This window comes from Lonchura striata, chromosome Z (genome assembly GCF_050655825.1).
Source record: "Lonchura striata isolate lonStrDom1 chromosome Z, ASM5065582v1, whole genome shotgun sequence".
Taxonomy (NCBI): Eukaryota; Metazoa; Chordata; class Aves; order Passeriformes; family Estrildidae; genus Lonchura; species Lonchura striata.
Window position 1 is genome coordinate 87131178 of NC_140740.1, and position 21509 is coordinate 87152686.

General features: G+C 44.9%; 1 protein-coding gene across 14 annotated transcripts in view; it reads left to right on the forward strand.

Annotated features, from left to right (window-relative positions):
* The window catches only part of LOC110478594 (NEDD4 like E3 ubiquitin protein ligase), a 78502-nt gene that overhangs the window by 56591 nt on the left and 402 nt on the right, over positions 1 to 21509 (forward strand). For 5 of the 14 annotated variants that reach the window (XM_021545351.3, XM_085567158.1, XM_085567157.1 and 2 more), the window contains 22 exons: positions 679 to 811; positions 1305 to 1481; positions 2563 to 2637; positions 3502 to 3561; positions 6116 to 6247; positions 6699 to 6818; positions 7473 to 7670; positions 8092 to 8169; positions 9514 to 9568; positions 9658 to 9714; positions 13445 to 13503; positions 14817 to 14882; positions 15351 to 15580; positions 16207 to 16328; positions 17111 to 17181; positions 17285 to 17380; positions 17906 to 17979; positions 18980 to 19040; positions 19329 to 19388; positions 19839 to 19946; positions 20230 to 20326; positions 20611 to 20683. In XM_021545351.3, the coding sequence (XP_021401026.2) occupies positions 679 to 811; positions 1305 to 1481; positions 2563 to 2637; positions 3502 to 3561; positions 6116 to 6247; positions 6699 to 6818; positions 7473 to 7670; positions 8092 to 8169; positions 9514 to 9568; positions 9658 to 9714; positions 13445 to 13503; positions 14817 to 14882; positions 15351 to 15580; positions 16207 to 16328; positions 17111 to 17181; positions 17285 to 17380; positions 17906 to 17979; positions 18980 to 19040; positions 19329 to 19388; positions 19839 to 19946; positions 20230 to 20326; positions 20611 to 20683 (2202 nt within the window). The other 9 variants (XM_021545352.3, XM_085567152.1, XM_021545354.3 and 6 more) reach the window with 7 other exon arrangements.

Here is a 21509-nt window from a genome sequence, read left to right on the forward strand (position 1 = left end):
TTTTCAGTAAGTAATTTAACAGGAATAAATTACTTTGTTTGTAGAGACTGTTGAAGAGGTAAGGAAAAAAGTCAACTCTACTAAGTTCTAATGAAGTTGAATAGATTAGCTTTGAGGAGATCCCGGTTATCATTCTGTGAATGCACTTCATTCCCAGGATGTGCTGTCAGAGAGGTCTGTAGCGATATCTTCTCAAGATTAGATTTAGAAAGCTGTGGCGAGTTTACATTTTACAGAGTGTGAATAACTGACAGTGTTAAGAGTTTTAGTGAGATCATGTATTTAACCCTGCACTGCCAAGGCCACCGCTAATCCATGTCCAAGGAAGTGCTGGATCCCCTGCACTGGATGTGTTCGAGGCTGGGCCCCACACAGTGCTGGGCCATCTCGTCTAGTCCATGGTTTCCCTGCCAGCAGAGGTTGAACCAGATGACCCCTGAGGTCCTTCCCAACCTGGTGTTCCATGATACTCGTGAAGTGCTTCCAGTTTTATTTTCTTTCAGCTGAGGGATTAAACAGTCTCCTAATGATAAAGTTTGATACATGCATGAATAATGATTTTTATAATCGAAAGCATTGCCGAGATTTGAAAGGCAATGGACAAAATGGGGGGCTTAGTTTAACTTGGGCTATTTTCTTGTTCTTTTCTCCTTCCCATGCTGGGTTCCCCCCCTGCAGCGACGTGGGATCCGAGTCAGATAACAATATCAGACAGATAAACCAAGAGGCAGCTCACAGGCGGTTCCGCTCTCGGCGCCACATCAGTGAGGATTTGGAGCCAGAGCCTGTGGAGAGTGGAGACATTCCTGAGGTATGCCCAAGCCTTGGGCTTAAGGAATTGACTAAACTTAGAGCTGCCATGCTTGTCACGGGTGAGCCAATTAGCACAGAGCGCAGAGAGTCGTGGTTTTACACGGTGTTTGTGGAAATTGCCTTGGGAAGATGCCAGGAGCACAATGACAGTGCAGCCAGAGGCACGCTGCCAGGGTCCTGTGCAGCTGCAGCTGCCTGGTGGCCTGTGGACAGCACTGAGTCCCATGTAAATGCTGGGAGAAACATTTATCATTCCGAATTGCTTGTCTTATGTACGTCGATAGAAACACTTCCATATTCTGCTCTAAACAACGGTGGAATAAGTGATAAAAAAAGGGAAGAGGACTGGCTCTAACTGCCCTGTGCTTCAGTTTTCTGTAGTGCCTTGTTTTAGGGTGAAGAGAAGCTGTTGTGTGTTGGGCACAGGAGGCAAAAGGAAAGAAGACTCGGTCTGTATAAAACCTGAACTTAGTTTTTTTCTCTTTCATTAGCCTTGGGAAACCATTTCAGAGGAGGCAAGTGCCAGTGGGGATTCCTTAAGCTTGTCACTACCACCTCCTCCTGCATCTCCAGTGTCCCGGACCAGTCCTCAGGAGCTGTCTGAGGAGTTGAGCAGAAGACTCCAGGTCACTCCTGATTCCAATGGGGAACAACTCGGCTCTTTGATTGTATGTAATGTGTAATCTGTAAAGCTCTAGTGCAGAAATGTGCTATTCTTTGGCATTACGTGACTCACTTCATGCTTGGGGAGCAACTGCTGGGCTCAGGAAAACCTGAGCATGCAGTTAAAATTCCCTTCCAAAAAATGTATCAGCTTTGCCAGCAAGCAAACTGCCTAGTACAGCAGAATTCCTCTGTTTGCATTTCAACGGTTCCATGTGAGTTTAACTTCAGACTCTGCTACTGTTAGACCTTTCCTGCAACAAAATAGATAAAAGTAGAGGGTATCAAGCTAGGAATTCCCAAAGGAAAGGGAAAAACAAAAAAATTGTCTCTGTGTTATCCATTAGTCAGATACCATTAAAAAATCAGGCTAATGCATGTACAAGTGGGGGAATGTTTTAGGTCTCTTTGATTAACAAAACTAATTGTAAATATGAAACAGAACATCTTGATCTTACTTATATTTTATTCTTGGTACGATGCTATCAAGGTAGCTCTGCAGTTCATGAGATAAGAAATACTCTTGTTCTGATCAAATAAAATCTTGATTAGGTGCAGTTGTCCCAAGGAGCCAGTGCAGTTGGTCTCTGGCTGATGGGAATGTCACCTGGAGGTTAGTCAGCCAGTGACAGCTCTGATGCTCTCCTGGATCTGTATGCAGAGGCACTTGGGCTTGTGTTGAGAAGTGCAGTTTTAGTAGCCCCCCACTGGTTTTACTGCAGGTGTGTCAGTGCTGTGTTTTCCTAAGCACCTCTCTGCCCTGGAGTGCCCAGCTGGACTGGTGGGGAGGAATTGCATTGTAGTGTCAGACATTATGTTTGTCTGCTTTTTTAGGGAGGTTTTGTTTCTAGTCACAGTCATGAAGGATGTGTTTTGGGAAAAGACACAGCTAATTCAAACATTAGCAGCAAAGAGAAAGATTGAAATTTTTTTTTTGTGGTTTTTTTTGTGTTTTTTTTTGTTTTTTGTTTTTTTTTTTTATATAAAAATAACATAAAATTTTAAGTAAATTAATTTTTAAGATGAATAAACATAATGTTTTAAGACACCTAAACTTGGAGACATCATTCTGGTTTTTTCTTGCAGCAAAGAGAACCTTCTTCACGATTGAGGTCCTGCAGTGTGACAGACACAGTCGCTGAACAGTCCCAGTTATCCCTGGTAAGCCAGAGCTCCTTTCTTTTTGGGTGGTGGACATTCTCTCATTCTGAATAACACCTTGCCTTGGGTCAGCTCTCGTTAGGCACAGATCAGTGACCAAGGTGGGCACCTGATTGTCCAAACCAAATTCATGTGAGTTAAAAAAGGAGGAGATTCTTGAGACAGGAAAATGAGCTAGCCACCCTCTCCTCAGTTGTTCCAACGTGAATCTGCAGATAGAAAACTTGTGCATACCAAGGAGTTTATTACCAAAGTTACTTGTCTCTGTGTTGCTTGTTCTCTCTGCTGCTCTTGGGTGAACATTTCCAGAAAGCACGGAGGTTTTCTCTTGGCTGGGTTTCCCCGTGCTGTAGCAGTTACTTAGTGTAGCTGAAGCATGTTCCTGGCTCTGGGGGTGGGTCCAAGGCAGCCTCTGTGCCTGCCTGCAGGGGGAACAAGGGCTGCTGTGCTGCTTTCTTGCTGTGATTGGCACTGCCAGGGGCCGGCTGTGGGCTGGCAGCTGGGGCTGGGAGGAGAGAGGTCTTTCTCCTGCTTCTTGAGGGACACTCATTTCCTGAGCACATGTTCAAATCAGCAGCACTGACAGTATTGCTCTAAACATCATCCTACCTGATCTTAACCACACTTCATCCTTCCTGAGCTAATGATCATTTCTCTTCTGGCAACTGAGCACACCTGCTTCTAAACCCAGCACTCCTCTGGGATTCTGGCTTGGTTACCAGCAGCTGATGACTTTCAGATTTGCTATTACCCATCTAACTGCTCTCTCTTGGTGAATGCATCTGATGCCTTGCTCCTAAAGATGTGACAGTAACCTGTGACCTTCTTCAGTAAATATGTGTAACATGAATTATCATTTAACAGCAGAATGGTCCCTCTAGGAGAGCTCGTTCTTCAACTGTCACAGGGGGAGAGGAGCCAACGGTAATAAAACTCTTTATCAAGCACTATCTCTAAATAAAATGGGGTGACATTTAGGTCTTGTACAATGAGGAACTTTTTTTTTAAAAAAAGCAGCCACGTATTGACTGCAATACAGCTATTGAATGAAAACTTGGATATTTTTGTCCCAAATTTTATCAATGTTTCTCAAAACACTGCAATTGTATTTAAATACTGGCATGGTTTAGGGACATGGATGTGAGAGGAATTATGACAAAGCTGTGCACTGAGGAAATGCCACAGGCTTCTGAAAAATGAAAGCTACAATAGCTCATTTTTTAAAAGGGGTACTGGAAGCAGCGGTGACTAGAGACATCAAATCATTGTACATGTAGCTGTGTTTGCATCTTGTATCTTCTCGTCTTCCCTTACTCTCCATTAGACTAATTAATTTTAATTCTTAAAGTTGGTCTTAATTTGAGAGCCTTGGGGGTACAGTGATATAGCACAGAGCTCTTAATGGTCTTACTGAATGCCAGTTTCATTTTCCAGCAGTTCCTCAGCAGTCCAAGACTGTAGTTTGATCATCCCATAAAATTCTTTATATGTTTTTCTGAAAGTGTAATACAAGGAAAGTGTGTTTAATCTATATTGAACTTTGATCTAATTATGTTAGAGTATGTTGAATATATATATTTAACCTAACCTAATAACCTAATTAGCCAGTTAACCTAATTAACTGCCAGTCTGAAGTGAGTTGACAGAAATCATTTACAGTAACTATCAAAAATGGCTTTTATAAATTTACACCCTCCTAGAGCATTTGTTTCGGAGAAAGAAATTTAATTTATACTTTGTATAAATTGTTATTTGCATCTGGGAGATAAATATCTTACTTTGGGTGTTGATGCATTGTTCTGTAATACTATCAGTATTCACTGGTTGTTAATTTTAGAACCAGAGGAGCAAATAACAAAGTCTAAATAAAATGCCTGACTCATTAGTAGTTAGTTAATTGTGCTAGGTGAACTTGCATGGCAGTGGTATTCCCTTGGTAGAGCATCTTGTCTTGATTAGACCTTTTAGAGCAAAATATTAGTATTCTGTGTAATGATGAGTGTATGTATACCAAGATGTTTTACCTCACCATGCTGCAGTAGCTGATTTCCCCTTGCCTTTGTTCAGCATTTACACCCAGAGTCCCAGATCTGTGGAGGAATTGGGATCTGTGGAGGAACTGGGACTTACACAGGATTCATTATCTAAAGCCTTTCTCTTCAAAGGCTGCATTCTCTTGGCTCTTTGGGCACCTGAGGCTTGCAGATGAGCAACCTGTCAGCAGTAGAAGTCTCCAGTCACCTTGGTTTTGCCTTCAGAATCCCCACAAGCCCCCTCCTTGGAGCAGGACCCACGGGCTCAGGCCCAGAAGCAGTGTCCTCCCCATCTCTGAGTTGTAACTGAGACACTGTGGAGTGTTTGCAGTCCTTACTGGGGGACTGATGGATGGACAGCCGCTGGCACAGCCTGGGCAAGGTGTTCTCCTCCTTGCCTGCCAGCTCTGTCAGCCAACATAGGGAAAACAGTCCTTGGCTTTTCAGGAGAGAAGAAAACGAGTCTGAGAGTCTGCCTGGATTCTCATCAGTTTCCCTGTGTTTTCTGTCCCCTATTGGAGTATGTCAGCTTCCTGACCCAGCCGGTAGAATTAAGTTCATTATCTTGCCGAAGCAAGGAATATAGAGGGGGGAGGAAGAGAATGTCTCCTGGATTTCAGCAGGAGCCTTCAGAGGCCTTTACTGTTTCGTGGCAAAACCCCAGAGCTTGTAGTGCATCAGCCTCTGAATTAGGCAGGTCCTTCATCCCGTTAGGTTCCAGTTCGTAGCTCATGTGTATGAACTCACGCTTGGGTATTCTGGGGACAGGAAGGACACGAGAGAACGTCACGGGGACACGGTGCCTGTGGGCAACAAGATGTGACTCTTCCCTTACCTGTATGCTTCTCTTAGAATGGGGTCTGACTTGTGGAGCTTTTACTAAAAGTTCCTGTCATACTGAAGTTGAGGCTCCAGTTTGGGGTTATCTGGTGTCGTTGAGACACGGGAGCCCTGAGTGCAGCATTTGTGACAGAGCAGAATGGTTAAAAGTAACATTATAAACCACAGTAGTTTCTGGCAACTGATTCAAGACACAAAGAAGAGAGCAGGACTTAAGAGATCTTGACTGCATGGTTATTTAACTCTTACTTATCCATTCTGATAAAAGGAAGAAACCTCAGCCTTTTAAGGAAAACTCACTAAAACATAGAGTTCCTTTTTCTCATTATGTGTAACAAAATAGAATGTTTGAGGGCATATAAACCTGTGTGTTTGCTGACTCTGTCAAACTGACCCAAAAGATCTCTTGGGAGAAAAAAGTTAAATCAAGGCACATGATAAAGAGCTTGAATCAAATTAAATCAGAAACTGGGTTTTTTCCACGTGGTTGTTGTGATTAAGAAGAGTGTAAATTAACAAGTTGCCTGGTTTTTACAAACAACAGAGTTGAAAATGGTTTTTTAGCTATTTTAAAATAAGAATTCAATGATTTCTTGCCTGAGCAGCCTTCGGTGGCTTACGTGCACACCACACCGGGCTTACCTTCGGGCTGGGAGGAGCGCAAGGACGCCAAGGGCCGGACGTACTACGTCAACCACAACAACCGGACCACAACGTGGACACGGCCCATCATGCAGGTACCGTGCTGCGTCCTGGCAGCCAGCGTCGGCTTGGCTCAGGGTCATTCCAGCCAAGGCAGCTGCCAGGAATCTGAAATGCAAAAGAAATACCCTCATCGTTGGCATGACAATACGCAATAATTTGGGATGGCTTTGGTTGCTTCTTTTAATTATATCGAGGCACAGGTTAAGGTGATTGCTGCAAGGGAGGGAATTTCCAGAGATGCAGAAGAGCTCTTAAAAGGAGGCAAATGTGCTCTTTGGATTAAATGTGAAAGTTGGCTTGAGCCATTAATAGAAGCGTAGGTACTTGGCCCTTCCAGTGGAATTACATTAAATCCCCTTTCTGGCCTTTAAGGAAATCTGGTTAAGACGAGCAGCAGTGATGATAACAATGCCATCAGTTTTATCGTGTCCTAAGTGTGGGCAGTGTTTGTGACATTTGTGACCTGGCTTTGCTCTGGCACAGCTCGCCGAGGACGGGATGGCGGGGCTGGGCACGAGCAGCAGCAACCACCTGAGCGAGCCGCAGATCCGGCGGCCCCGCAGCCTCAGCTCCCCCACTGTCACCCTGTCAGCGCCGCTCGAGGTGAGCCCTCCCACTGCTTCCCACTCCTTGTCCTTCAGACAGGGGCTGCATTTCTTTCAAGTCCCTTTCCAAGTAATTCCAAACGCTGTGGTCTGATGTTCATTGTGACAAGGCTAAAGAATAGCTGAAGTGGCTCCCTGTGCAGTCAAAGCCTGTGCGTGTTTGACTTCTGACGGTGTGGTTCAAACTCTTGCCTCAGCTACTCGTGGCTGCGCTGAAGAGCGCCAGTTCTTTGGATTTCCTCTTCACGCTTAAGAGTTTGAAGAGCTGTGGCTCTTGCGCTTAAAGGCTTTCTTGTAAATGAGATATATTGCCCCTGAAGCACAAAACACTGTTTTTGTCTTTTCCTTGGTAAAATGAAATATGGACGCATCCAGGGCAAGTGCAGGGGAAGGTACAATCGGGTACAATCCTCTGTACAATGACATTGTCATTGTGCAGAGGAAGGCACAGAACACCGTGTCCGTTACAGCAAAAGACTGGGCATGTTAGAAGGCACGGATAGAGCAAATTAGGTTGTAGTAAATCAGTCCCAGCATTTAATTTCAGTATTAATTACATCGGGAATGAAAAGCTATTTGCTGTGAAGCCAGTCGGGTTGGTTTTGCAGCTCCGAGTGCCGTGTGGGCAATGGCGCTGTTTCCTGCTTCGCAGGGCATGAAGGACTCTCCGGTGCGCAGGGCGGTGAAGGACACCCTGTCCAACCCTCAGTCCCCACAGCCGTCCCCCTACAACTCCCCCAAGCCCCAGCACAAGGGGGCCCAGAGCTTCCTGCCCCCGGGCTGGGAGATGCGCATCGCCCCGAATGGCCGCCCCTTCTTCATCGACCACAACACCAAGACCACCACCTGGGTAAGGGCGCTCCTGCCGAGGCGCCGGGGGCCGCGCTCCCGCCTCTGTCTTCCTGCCTGCATGCCCCTGTTTCAGCGTGGCACTTGTCTTTGTGGTTTTAAGAGCCAAAAACGTGCACGTGGATGTGAAAGCCCTTGTGGAGTGCAGGCATCCTAAGAAACAGGCCTGTGGTTTATGAAGCATATCCCTGGACATAGCACACATTTAATGGAGTCAGGTCTTACATCACCCTAACTCACTCAGCACTGAAAAATTCATTGCACTGTAGGAATCCTAATAAGGCATGTTTTGTTTTATTCTCCAAACTAAAAGAATAAAAAGCTGTAAACCGTTACGCAGGAGGATTCCCAGATAAGTTTGTGCCTGACTTTGTTGATGTACCTTGATCTGTTGGACTTACAGTTGCATACCTGTGTTCCAGGAGGATCCACGGCTGAAGTTTCCGGTGCATTTGAGATCCAAAGCGTCTCTGAACCCCAATGACTTGGGCCCTCTTCCTGTAAGTGATGCTGTGCCTGTGTTCTAAACTACACCTCCTGTCCCAGGGCTCAGCTCTGTTCTGGGCACAGGCTGCTGCAGCCCTTGGAGGCTCTGGAGCCCTGTTGTGCCCTGGGGCTTGCTCAGGCCCTCCAGAGCCAGCCCAGGAGTCTCTAACTCATGGCCTTTTCCTGTGCTACTGAAGTGTTGATCTTTGCACACACTTACCTGGGCTGCACCTGACGGTGCTTCTAGATAATCATAATCACTGCTTGGGTAAAACAGAGCAGATTGTGCCAAGCAAGCTCTATCAGTGCCCCAGAACATTATAGCATTTAGAAATGGGAATAAATTTTGATTTTTCAATGAAACCTCCATATTTTGCAGAGCATATAATCAATTTAATGTCAGAAGTTTTGTCATACTTGTAGTCAGAGTATAATGGGGATTTCCAGACATGTCAAATGCAGAGCTTTGCTTTGTTTTTAAAATACTCCGAGCCCTTAAAGGTAGAGAGTAATGTGTGAAAGCTGACGCATTCCTGGTCACAGCAGCAGGAATGCTCTTTGGCTTTAGGAAACAGTTGTCCAGGTACGTGAGGCGTGTGTTAACCATGGAGGCACTGGAGGCCCAATTACAATTTGTTCTGTTAACTGCAAGGGGTGAAACATGCAGTGAAACCAGGGTAGCCTGACCTGTCACTAGCAACAGATTGTTAGTATCAGATTTCACCTTAGTTAAACCTCCTGGTTTGGAGCGAGGTTGGGATGATTGCAGAATTTAACACGAGTTTCTCCAACTGGACTGAAGTGAAATAATTTCTCCTCTGTATTTTCTGGCAGCCCAGGCTGGCCAGCATTGCCTGTCCCTACATCCTGCCATCCACTCTCCTTTCTGCACTGCAGGCGCTTGGGACATGAGAAAAGGGAACGGATCAAAAGGGAAGCACTGAGGACTAGGTTAGGACATTCTTGTCCCACTGTACAGGGAGCCTGGGTTACACATTTACAGTAAATAACCCACATGGCTTTCAGTAGTAAGAGCAGAAACTTTCAAACTAAGCCACGGTGGATCATCCGTTCTCTGTGATTGTTTGCTCACAGCAGGAAATGGGTGGGAATCCTGAGGCAAGAGGTTTCCACTATAAAAAATATTCCCTGCACAGGATGCAGTCACCTATGTAAGATCTGAGTGCCTGGATCTGTGGCCTTGCCATTACGCATCTGGTCACTTGGGGTTTCCTACCTCATAAGCACCTTTGAGACAAGTCCAGTAGGTGTGAGCAATGCACTGCTTCAAAGGCTGTGTGAGACTGGTACTATTTCACTTACTCTCTCTTTTCTTTGTTTTTATTTCCCATTTCCAGCCTGGCTGGGAGGAAAGAATACACCTGGATGGAAGAACATTTTATATAGACCATAGTAAGTAAGCACTAAGGTACTAGAGCAAATAGACAAAGGGAGGTACTAAGTATTGAAGTGAAAGCTTTGTGATTTTACTCTTCATTTAGGAAGCCAGGTGTTGATATGTGGAGACATTGATACCAGAGACTTAGTGCCCTCCTACGGTACTGTACATTCACTGGAAGCTTGCTTTAATTGGCTCATCAAGCTTTGTCCCTCTCTGACTTGTGAAGCATTAACATTTCCTCTCTGTGGTTTATTTTGTTCTTGTTGATATTTTGGATTTGTTGTTGTTGTTGTTGATGATCCCATGGCTTATTTGCACTTAATAAATTAAAATATACACTAGGAATAGAAAATAAGATGAGAAAAGATCCTGTAGCCACAGCTCCACATATAGGCAGTGGAGCAATTAGCACTGAGAAGTACTTTCCTCTGCTTTCAGGTCTGTGGCAGTGCCAATTCTGATCTTATTTCCTATTTAGAGCATGTGAAACTGCACCAGCCCATTAATATTCTCCAGTTCTGTTAGTGGAGTTTTAGTGTAAGTGATGTTTCATTGTAGATTTGTCTTCCTAGAGCATCTCAGAACTGCTGTGTGAGTTTTGTTGGTGTTTGGAAACAAAGCAGCCCACAAAGGTTGGGCCGGATCTTCTTGTAATAAGACATTTCTTCATAGCCATAGCTAACTCTCATAACCATCAGAGGAGGGTGCACAGAGAGTTAAAACCTAAACTTACCCATGTTTGACAGAATTAGGTTTGTCCCTCGGTATGACTGGCTCCCACACTCATCCATAGAGATGACAATATTAAGTCATTATTAAAAGAGTGCCTTTTAAAGTAATACCAATTCTGAAGTGGTATAAATCCTTTTAACTAAACATTAGAATTAATACACTTGTCAAGCACCCGATGAACCCCGTCCAAACTTTGGTACGGAGTCATTATCCTTTATCTCTTTTGTAGTTGTTTTTCCCAACAAGAGATCTGGAAATACAACTATGGGAAATGATTCTAAACGGCTGCCACTGAGGAGTCACAGGATAAAGCTGTCCCATTTAAAATGCCCGTGTAACTGCTGAGCCTCCCAATCTCTCTTAAATCTTAAAACTCTTTCATTTTTCAGTCTCCTGAAGTTATTTGAGCATGTGCTAGTCCCTAAAATGGAATGTTAAAGTCATACATTAATTTGAATTCCTCAACGAATTTGTAGCTGCTGGGAAGCAAAACTTATGTGCATCTGAATTCTCCCTCTAGTCTCTTTTGATCTGAGTGGCTTTAGCTTCTTACGTAGCATTTTCCACAAAAGTTTAGGGAAGCTTTTGGTAATGCTCTGTTTCCAGCAGATGTCCCTTTGGTCCCAGCCTGGTGCCTGAGCACTGCTGTGTTGGCTGGGTTCTGGGGCCTGGAGGGCCAGGGGCTGTGCCACTGGCAGGACACAAAACCAGCGGGACAAGTCTGACAGTCAGCTGCTGGTCATGTCCTGCTTCCCTGCCATGTTTTGTAACTCCGATTCATAGCTCTCCGGCGCTGTTTGTCCTATTTTTGAAATGTTTTTCTCATCCCTGGGAGAAACTGCCAAAGTCCCCTGCAGCCAGCACAGCCCCTCTGCTGTACACAGGGACCAGGAGCCCTAAGCACTGCTGCAGCACAGCGGTGTTACTGGTACCAGAGGCTGTGTGTGACAGGGAACCCCTTTGCATGTCTCTCTGGGCCCTCAGCTGCCCCAGACACCTTACCTTCCATGGACACACTGGTGTTCCTGTTCCCTGCACACTGCTGCCATTCCTGGGAGCTTCCCAGGCATGTGCTGTCCTGTCTACCTGTTGGAAGAGATCAGAAGGGAAAACAACCATTCTGCAACCATTTTCTGAACCAGCGATTCACTGACAGGATGATTACATTGGGATGGATACATTGAATGGGTTTCCCCCTACCTGCACATGGTGATATTCACAATATGCATCAGTGATTTACACAAGGAATTAGGAGGAAGCACTCCTTAGTTCAGTAGGAAGCAGCAGGGCAGGAGAGGGGAGAGGGGTTCCCTGGAATGGGATGGGAAGTCAGAGTGAGTCTGGCAAATGGCCACTGCAGTGTGCAGGAAGAGGCTGTGTAAGGAGAATTGAAAACTGTTATTCAGAATGGGAGTATTTAGCAGAATTTGGGTCCAAAAGGGCATGAAAAATACCATCACTTGGTCATGAGCTATCTCACCCTGTGATGCATTGAGAGGAGTGCCTGAATCCAACCTGTAGTAACCCTTCTGATGCCATCAGCACTGGGAATGTCTGGCTGTGAGAGTTCTGTATCTGGCCAGGGGTCCCAAACTTCAGGGAAATAGTGGCCCCCTTAGAAAGGCAGGGAGAAGAGGGAATCCTCAAAGACCCAAGAGCCTGGTTTATGACAGAATTGTATTGGTGGAAAGACTCAAATTTTTGAAAACATTTTTCAAAAGGAATGAGTTTGTTTATCCGTATCCACTTGGGACAAGACAGAGAATCCTGAGCTACAGTTCCAGGTGAAGTGGCTCATGCCAGCCCCTTGTAGCCCTGGAACACCATTTATAATATGAAGTCCCTGTAAGATTCTGAAAAGAAAGTTAGACTGAGATTTGTTGGTGTCGTCGCACACTCTAAAGTACAGAGAGCGAAGAGCTGACACGCTGTCAGTCATTTCTGTTACCTCTGATTCCACAGGAAACTGGCACTGTGATTTGTGGCCGCTGGCATCAAGAAGGTGACCGGAGAACTTTGTAGAAGGGAATTCCAGTGTAGGGGTTGATAAGAGAAAAAGGGTTGGGCTGGGTTTCCACCTTGGCAGCAGCTCTGCTCCGTGCATCTCTGGGGTCTCTGGAGCTCAGGCTGGCAGCCCTCCAGCATTCCTGTAAGTGATAAATAGCTTTAATGTGTGAAGGGAAGTAAAATAGTTGTTTTACTATTAAATTAACTAACAGATCAAATGGCTTGAAACGTGCTTGCAATCATTTAGAATTTTCTCCAGTTAACATTTGCTCAATGACACCTTTCAGATCCCAGTCCTTCTTAAACCAGCTTGGGATGCAAACTTAGAGGGCTTTTCCGGTTCTAGAAACATGGAAAATGCAATCTTGATTCCTGATACCCAGTTCCTAACCCCGAGCAGTGTCTGTAACAAACAGAGGGGTGGCAGGCCAAGGGTGACCAACACCTCACCATTGCAGGTGGCAACTGGGATGGGGTTTGGAGCATTGTCTTACTGTTGCAACACCATTGTTTTGTTGTGATTCTGTTGTGTTCAGAATCTTGGGAGGAGCAGCTGTCTGGAGGCAGGGAAGGCGATTCCCACCACGGTCCTGTAGAACCTTTTCTGTCATCCTCTTGGTGCTCTTCAAAGCTGTAGATGAACTGGGCTGTGTTGTGCCACTGCCAGCATCTCCATTGGTCATAACTGGGTGATTTTCTTGCACCAAAACAGGACAGTTCTGCCTCCCTTTACCTTCTCATTAAATCAGAGTCTAAGAAAAATGTTACTCCCGCCAAATTTAGAAGTATGATACTTCAACTATGCAAAATTTCCAAGCAGTAACCTAGGGTGCCATTGCCAAAAGTTCTGGGTTCCTTTACCTGTCGGGCTGTGTATCTCCAGTCCCAGCCCACGTTCAAATGAACACGTTCACTCACTCCTGCAGATGTTGCCATCAAAGCAGCGCAAATTCCCTGGGTTCTGAGGTAGTTCTGTGCTTTTGAGTGAGTGTTTTGAACTAAACGGTGTGTTGGAGCTGGGGAGGGTGGGGAGACACAAGCCTTGCTAACCCTGACAGACCTGAGCAGTGCTAGGGAGAAAAAAACAACATAAGTTCACAGTGTGGTACCAGAGAAGTCATGGGATCATCTCTTTTTTTTATTTGCAGATAATAAAATTACCCAGTGGGAAGACCCCAGGCTGCAGAACCCAGCCATCACGGGCCCAGTAAGTACTGCTGTGGGATCTTCCATGCAATGCTCTGGCTGGGGAACAGCTGGAACAGCAGCAGGTCCTGCCTGCTCCCCAGATCATGGCTGGGCAGCCTGGGGAGCAGGAGCTCTGCTGGTCTACACCCCACGTCAGAAAAAGCTGGGAATATCACACCAAGTTCTGGCCGGTCTCCCAGATTGTCCAGGGTTTGGGGATGGTTATTGGAGAAGCACTCCTATTTACCCATTACCTGGGTCATTACCGACCGTAGGATTTTACTGAGCTGACACACTGTTCTGTTTGAGATCTCTAGACAATGAAAAGCTCTGTACACTTGGGAGGAGAGAGGTGAGCCTGTGTTGATTCAAAGTGTGAAAAAAAAGACAAAAAAATGGGTCTGTCAGTTTAAGAGACATAAAGCTTCCTGCAGATAAATAGAGGTTTCAGAATATAAGCCTTAGAAAAAAAAAAAAACAAAAACAAAAAAAAAAACCACAGGATTTTACTTCAGTATCAATTTTTAAAGCATCAGAGTGTTTCTTTTACTTTTTCTGCTGGTTTATGCCAGTTTATGCCATTTTATGGTATTCTGAGTGATCAGACTTCTAATCCTAAGATGTTTCCTGGTGCCAAGAGTACCTTTTTATTCTGCATAAGTCCTTAGGACTTGTAAGAGTTTCAGGACACAGCAGATGAGCCTGCTGCACGGTTAAATTCCAACTGCGTAGTAATAACATCAATAATAGTCACTTTTTGACAATAGTTGCTTTTGGAGGGATTTACTCATTTATTAGGCATTTAAAACTGGAGATCCTCACACACAGTACTCTGCAAATTGCTAATAGGCCTCTCCCCAGAAATGCTGAGCATAAATGAGAGAGACTATTTGGGAAAGTTTGTGTGAAGGAAATGAAATCATCGTGGTCTCCTTGAGCGACTGACGGTGGTTTGTTTATTGGTTTTAAGGGGAAGCAGGAGCTAATCCATTTCACAGAAGCACTAAGGATTCATCTGAATGCTTTCAATAATATTTCTGGTGCCATGACAAACAGAATTAGTTAAATTGCATTTCGGGTAGTGTTTAAATAAAGGAAACACGTAGAAAGATTATTTAAAGGCTGTAGTAAAGTCATATTATCATCAGTAAAATGATCAGAATCATTTTTTGGGATTTTAAAATCTCTCCTGGCTGCTGTCCCTCGTGGGTTGGTTCAGGGGAGCCCACAGCACAATGTGTGGGTAGCAGGGCTGTCCATCCCTTTTAAATGCCATGGGGTATCAAAGTGCTGAGTAGCAGGAATGACGTGTCCTCCCGCTGCTCCCACCAGGCCGTGCCATACTCCAGGGAGTTCAAGCAGAAATACGACTACTTCCGCAAGAAGTTAAAGAAACCCGTGAGTAGAACCAGCTCGGGGGCTGCAGGACTCACCTGCCACGTTACTCCATTGTGCTGCTCATGAAGGGCTCAAGTAGGAACCAAAAACACAAAGCAAAGTTTGAATTTGATGGGTTTCTCAACAAAAAGCTGTTCTAAGTCTTTAAGACTCACATTTTTCTAAATAAATGCAAATGCCCTGAAAATAGAGCACAGTCGATCTTTCTCCATTTTTGTTTTGTTTGTTTGATACTTTTCATGGCATTTTCATCAAACATTTACCATAGAAGTCTGCAGGACTGTTCTGGAACTAGCCCAGCTGCCCCCATGCTCTCAGCCTGAGGACTGAGAGAGCACTGGGAAATAAAAACGTGGGGAACTGGAACACCGGGTGTCTAATCTGTCACTAAGCTGTTATCAGCCAGTAATTTGCCCAAAGACTTATTTATTGAGACTAACAAGGATAATCTAATCTTCTTTCACACAGGCTGACATACCCAACAGGTTTGAGATGAAATTACACAGAAATAACATCTTTGAGGAGTCCTACAGAAGAATCATGTCTGTGAAGAGACCTGATGTACTAAAAGCCAGGCTCTGGATTGAATTTGAGTCAGAAAAAGGACTTGACTATGGAGGTGTGGCCAGAGAATGGTTTTTTCTCTTGTCCAAGGAGATGTTTAACCCATACTATGGTCTCTTTGAATACTCAGCAACGTAAGTGTCCATTAAATATTTGTATTCTCAAGGGATATTAATTACATTTTGCATAAGAGGCAAAGCTGCTGTGGGCAGAAGTAGGTCGTCCTTCCCAGGGTGCCCTGGGCAGCCCCACTGCCCTGTTCCTGTTGCCCTTCAGAGAGCCTCTGGAATTCTCCTTGAGAACCCAGAAAACTTTTCTGTTGCACAGACAATATCCAGGGCAGCAAAACTGCAGTTTTTGAGGCCACTAATGGCGAAGGGACCAATGTCACAGAAAAGCCTCTTTCCTCTGCCGCCCAGAGTTCCAGCACTGCTGTAGAGCAAGCTCAGAACGCAGGAGTTCCCCGGGAGTGGCCTCCCAGAGCTGTAAAGTGGGGGCTGCCCAGCTTTAAAATCTTGGAGCAATCCTTTAGAGCAAGGGAGAGAGGGCTCCTGCTCGCAGTGGGTTTGGTTTGCTGCTGTGTCAGCCCTTCAGCCCTCAGTGGCTCCGTGGTGGGACAGATTGGAAAGGACTTGGGCACAGCCCCACAGCGCTGTTGAAGGGACATGCCCCTAAGCACAAGTTATTTATTGACATATCTGAGTATGTGCTTATTTAAAGACTTGGTTCTTTAGCTATTTTTTTTCTTTCCCCAAAAAAGGGACAACTATACACTTCAGATTAATCCTAATTCAGGTCTCTGTAATGAAGACCATCTGTCATACTTCACCTTCATTGGCCGGGTGGCCGGCCTGGCCGTGTACCACGGGAAGCTGCTGGACGGTGAGTCCTGCTCCCGCTCTGCTGCTGCCACTGGGCTTTGGGGAAGGAGATGCACCTGCCTGAGAGCCCCAGGTTCTGGCCAGTCTGGGACTGGCACTCTTGAGACTTGAATGGTGATTCACAAAATTACAGTGTCTTACTCCACAAGTGGGTTTCACATCAAGTTTTGCTCCTTTCTCCACTCAAGGTAAAACTCCAGAACCAGCGTGAGCGCTGTCCCTAGAGGAGAAGCGTGGAATTTGTATCAGTCATTTCCATGCAAACCTGCTGCCAAACTAGGGGGGAGGTCAACTGCAGCATATTTTAATATGTAAAATTATTGCTGAAGGATTTAATTACAATTTCTGCTGCCTTTTGAAATCTCACACCAGGCAGACATTACTGACCAGATTTTCCTGAGCCCTGGTGCAGCAGAGGAAGCAGAGGAGTCCTGAGCAGAGGAAGCTCAGCAGCCTGGTTTTCAGGCAACTCCTTGGAGAGAGGAGCGGTGATTTTAAATGGGATAGTGTGCCCTGAGCTCAATTCCCCAGCTTTTGGCTCTCTCTGCCATTAATGTTAGGGTGATCGGTGGAGTATGGTAGTTGGTGGATAACTGTAGGAACTGAAAAATTGGACTTTCTGTGCCTCAATAAACCTGAGCTGCTATGATGCTGTTGCAGTTGCAGGACTGTTCCAGTCAGGAGGTACCAGGAAGCGCCAGGGGTGGTGCCCTCAAGCAGCGGTACCTCTACGGAATGTGCAGGTGCAGAGCAGGGCACGTAACGCTCTCCTCTCTCTTGCAGGCTTCTTCATCAGACCTTTCTACAAGATGATGCTGGGGAAGCCCATAACGCTGAAGGACATGGAATCAGTGGTAAGACCCCATTTAAACCGTGCCAGGGCTCACAGGCCCATGGCTTTCTACAGCTCCGCACTAATCGCCCATTTTCAAACTGCCGAATTGTGATCTGCCCTAGGATAGTGAATACTACAACTCTCTGAAGTGGATCCTGGAAAATGACCCAACGGAGCTGGATCTCATGTTTTGCATAGACGAGGAAAACTTTGGACAGGTATGTAAAGGTTCTTTACATCTCAGAACTGGTTACTGCCAACAAGTACCTCAGTAGTGAGCTGCCTTTTTCCTGAAGCAACATAAGATTCTGGATTACATGGAAAACTAGGGGGAAAACTAGGGAAGAGTACTGAGGCCACAGAATAGATATAATAGATACAATCACAGACTAGATATAATAATATATATAATATACTGGTTGGCTTTGGGCAGTTTCAATGTGCGATTTAGCTTCTTCTAGTAAAGTAAATAATAACTATTACAATTTTTTATATATAAAGTACGTCCTTTGTGGTTATATTTTATATAAATGTATAATTTCATTATTATAAATAATAATTATAATAAAATTATTAGCCTCTCTGCCAGTTTTCCCTTCTGTCAGTGCAAGTTTGTTTGAAAGTGTAAATCAATTTACTAATGATTTCCTGATACTGCTTGTAAAATGCTGCTCAGGGAGAGTGGGTTCTGGGAGAAGGATGTCCTCAAGTAATGGGAGGTTTTTTGGTCTTCTCAAATATAGACATATCAAGTGGACCTGAAGCCCAATGGGTCCGAAATCATGGTAACAAATGAAAACAAGCGGGAATACATCGAGTAAGTATCATTATGGAATATTCCTGGGGGTAAGAAAGAGCAGCTGTACTTACAAGTGACCCTGCTGTAATTCCTGTTGTTTGTACTGCACAAGAGCATCAGAAATCATTGAGGGGAAAAAAAAAAATCTTACCGTTAATATTGGTTATATCCAGTCAGACGTAAGAACAAAGAGTAAAATAAATTACGTGCTTTGTTCTCCTGGAATTTCCCCCCCCACCCCCCGTGGAAACTCGCATCTCCAACGTCTGGCTCAAGTTCAGATGAGCCAGAAGGTGCTTTCCAGCCTGACCGTCATCCCAGTGTCCTCCTCTGCCAGTCCCAGACCAAAGCCAGGGTTCCAGTGCCAGCGTTCCTACCAAAAATCAGCCAAATCTGAAATGAGGTTTTATTTTCAGCTTTCTCAGTTCTTTCATCTAACAGGATGTAAAATTCTAAGTTCACTTATACCTGCTGGCATTTTAAATTAGGGCCTTTTCCAAGGTGAAAGACATTAAAACTGATACATTCATGCAAATTGGAATTCATTCCCAGTGCCTGGTTATTGGATTCCATGCCTGGAACTGATTTTTTATGCCTGTGCCTGTGAGGTGTTTGTGCTGTGGGTACTGAAAGCCAGGTGTCCCTTTGATGCTGCAGTTTCTTTATTTATTTATAGGTGAGATGCTGTCCTGACAGCTCTCCTCAGAGCTTGCAGACTTTGCTGGGAATTTTTAATCACTCAATGCTCTGGAAGAATAAATTGTCTGCTCACATAGGTACCTAAAGGAGCAAAAATATTCCCACTGTGATTTGGTCACTGGGGTTTTTGGTTTGTTTCTTCAAAATTCCATCAGTCACCAGCCAATAAATTGGAACAACTGGTGAAAGTTGCTTAGTTACCTGTTGTAAGTTGTAAATGGTAAACTGAAAGCACTTGGGGTTGCTGAAACCTCTGAACGCTTGGCCAAGACCTGCTGATGAGTTTGGTTTTCTGATGGGGTTTTGTTTCTTTCTGCAGCCTGGTCATCCAGTGGCGGTTTGTCAACAGAGTGCAGAAACAAATGAATGCCTTTCTGGAGGTGAGGCTCTTTAGCTCCCTTCTGTCACAAAAGTAGGGATACAGAATTCTTACCCACTGCTGTCTGTGTAAAGAGAGCGGGGAGCTTGGCAGGGAATGCAAATAGAATACTTATGTTCACGATTTTTCAGTTTTATCTCGTGTAAGAATATATCACCTTTCCCTTATGAGAATAAGGTCATTCTCTTTCAAGTTTAATTATTTGAGCTTTGAAGTAATTTGGTTGTTCGTGTTTTTAATTAGGATTTATGAGGGATGAGAGTTTTAACTTTGCGCTTTTTCTTTTTAGGGATTCACAGAACTGCTTCCTATTGATCTGATTAAAATTTTTGATGAAAATGAACTGGAGGTGAGTCAATTTGGTGCCCCAAGCTGACAGTTCTGACAGATGTGCCATGTTCTGGGCTCTTCAGTCATCCATCCCTCTCCCTAAGGGAATGTGCAGACACAAGCTGCCTTGCTTGGAAGTTAGATTTTTCTTCCTAATTAATAAATCTATTTGTGACGTGCAAAGAACTGCACTCGGAGAGATGATTGGAGGTGCCTCTGAAAGCCTGGAAGTAGCTTAGTGGATAAATGCCATCATGCCTCTGCCAGTCACATTTGAGCCAAACACATGGAAGTATGGCAGTGTGCAGCCATTCTCCAGTAACTGGAATACTCTGGGAAGGAGCTCCAGCTCTCCCGTGTGTGCATAAATGACTGAAGGTCAGAGCCCTGAGGGGCAGCGACACCTTGTTACCCTGTGGGTGCGGGGAAACACACACCCATTCACATCCCACCTTCTGTTTCCCTGCAGTTACTGATGTGTGGCCTTGGTGACGTCGATGTCAATGACTGGAGACAACACACCATCTACAAAAATGGTTACTGCCCAAATCATCCCGTTATCCAGTGGTTCTGGAAGGTAAGACTGGTGTCATCTCTGACTGGTCCTATAAGTGAAAGTTATTGCCCTTTTTTGCAATCTTTTTTCTTCATGAAAACTGCTAAGAATGGGGGGGGGCGTTGTGCTGGAGGCAGGACCTGCTCCCACCTCACTCAGGTGAGGACAGGTGTCGCTTTTGCCAGAGCAGCCCACAAATGGGAACTCTCAGTCCGTTGTGTTCTGAGAGCTCTTCGGGCTGCTCTCGGGGCCCATGCAGGCCAGGGAAGGAGGCTGAGGCTGACGGTGTCCCATTTGCCAACAGGCTGTTCTGCTGATGGATGCTGAGAAACGGATCCGGCTCCTGCAGTTCGTGACCGGGACGTCACGCGTGCCTATGAACGGATTTGCTGAACTTTACGGTGAGTTGCTTGCGGCGCCACGGGAATCCAGCCAGCCTCTGACCCACACGTAGCGCCGAGTCGTACATGCTGATCTCTGAGCCGACTTCCTCGGCGTTACACAAGCTCTGAAACCAACTCGCTGGGCACGGAAAGAAAGAACCACATTCGTGTTGTTTTAATGTACCTGTTACAGGTGAAGAATCCAGCCAGTCGATGCCAGTATTTCATGTTAAAAATAACGTTGAGGCGGTCTCTGTAGCGTCGGGCAATTTCCGTTTCATATGGTTTTCATTTTCACCCAGGTTCAAATGGTCCTCAGCTGTTTACAATAGAGCAGTGGGGAAGTCCTGATAAGCTGCCCCGAGCTCACACCTGGTAAGTCACCAAAGCATAAATTCCAGAGCTGCTCCTGCCACAAGGGCCACGCTGCTGACCATACTTAGCTCTGCATCAAACAGCATCTGATCCTGCGGGTTCCCCAGTGCCTTCACTAACTGAGAAACTGAAGGACATTATTTTATTTCCCCCATCCTAGTAAGTAAGTAAGTAGATGTGATGAACTACAGCAAGTCAGACATCACCGAACAACAACAGGAAGCCTGTAAATCATTGGAGAATTCAAAACAAAAGTAAGACTATCAGTACAGACTGGGGATCTTTCTGTGAAACTAATAATTCTATTGAATAATGAGCTTTAATTTAAAAAAAAAAACAAACCTGAAAACAAAAGCACAAAACCTACCAAACACAAACAACAATACTACCCTGAACATGCTCCAAAATCAATCCATCCTCTTTGGGTTCGAATTCTCTGCTAGCTTTTATCTTCGGAAGATTTTCATGTGGATGTTTAATCTTTTTTCCCCTCCAGAGAGAAAAGGATCTGTGCTCTAAGTCCAGTATCTTTGCTGAGCTTTAATAAATCAGTCTGTTAACAAAGATTGTTTTCCATCCGCTAAATATAGTGAAGGGCTTTCTGTTGGCTTTTTTCCTCTCCAGAATGATTCTTACCAATTTCCTGCTTCCAGCTTCCCAAAGGAAAGCAGCACACAGTTACTGGAGAGCTCACTCAGGAAGGTGTGAGGTGTACAGAGAACAGTGTGGACCACAAGCTGCATTCTGAATCAGGATCCCTAATTATTTAATCTTTTCTAGTTCTTAAAAAGTCTGTTTTTCCATGGATTATTTGCGTGACTCTTTC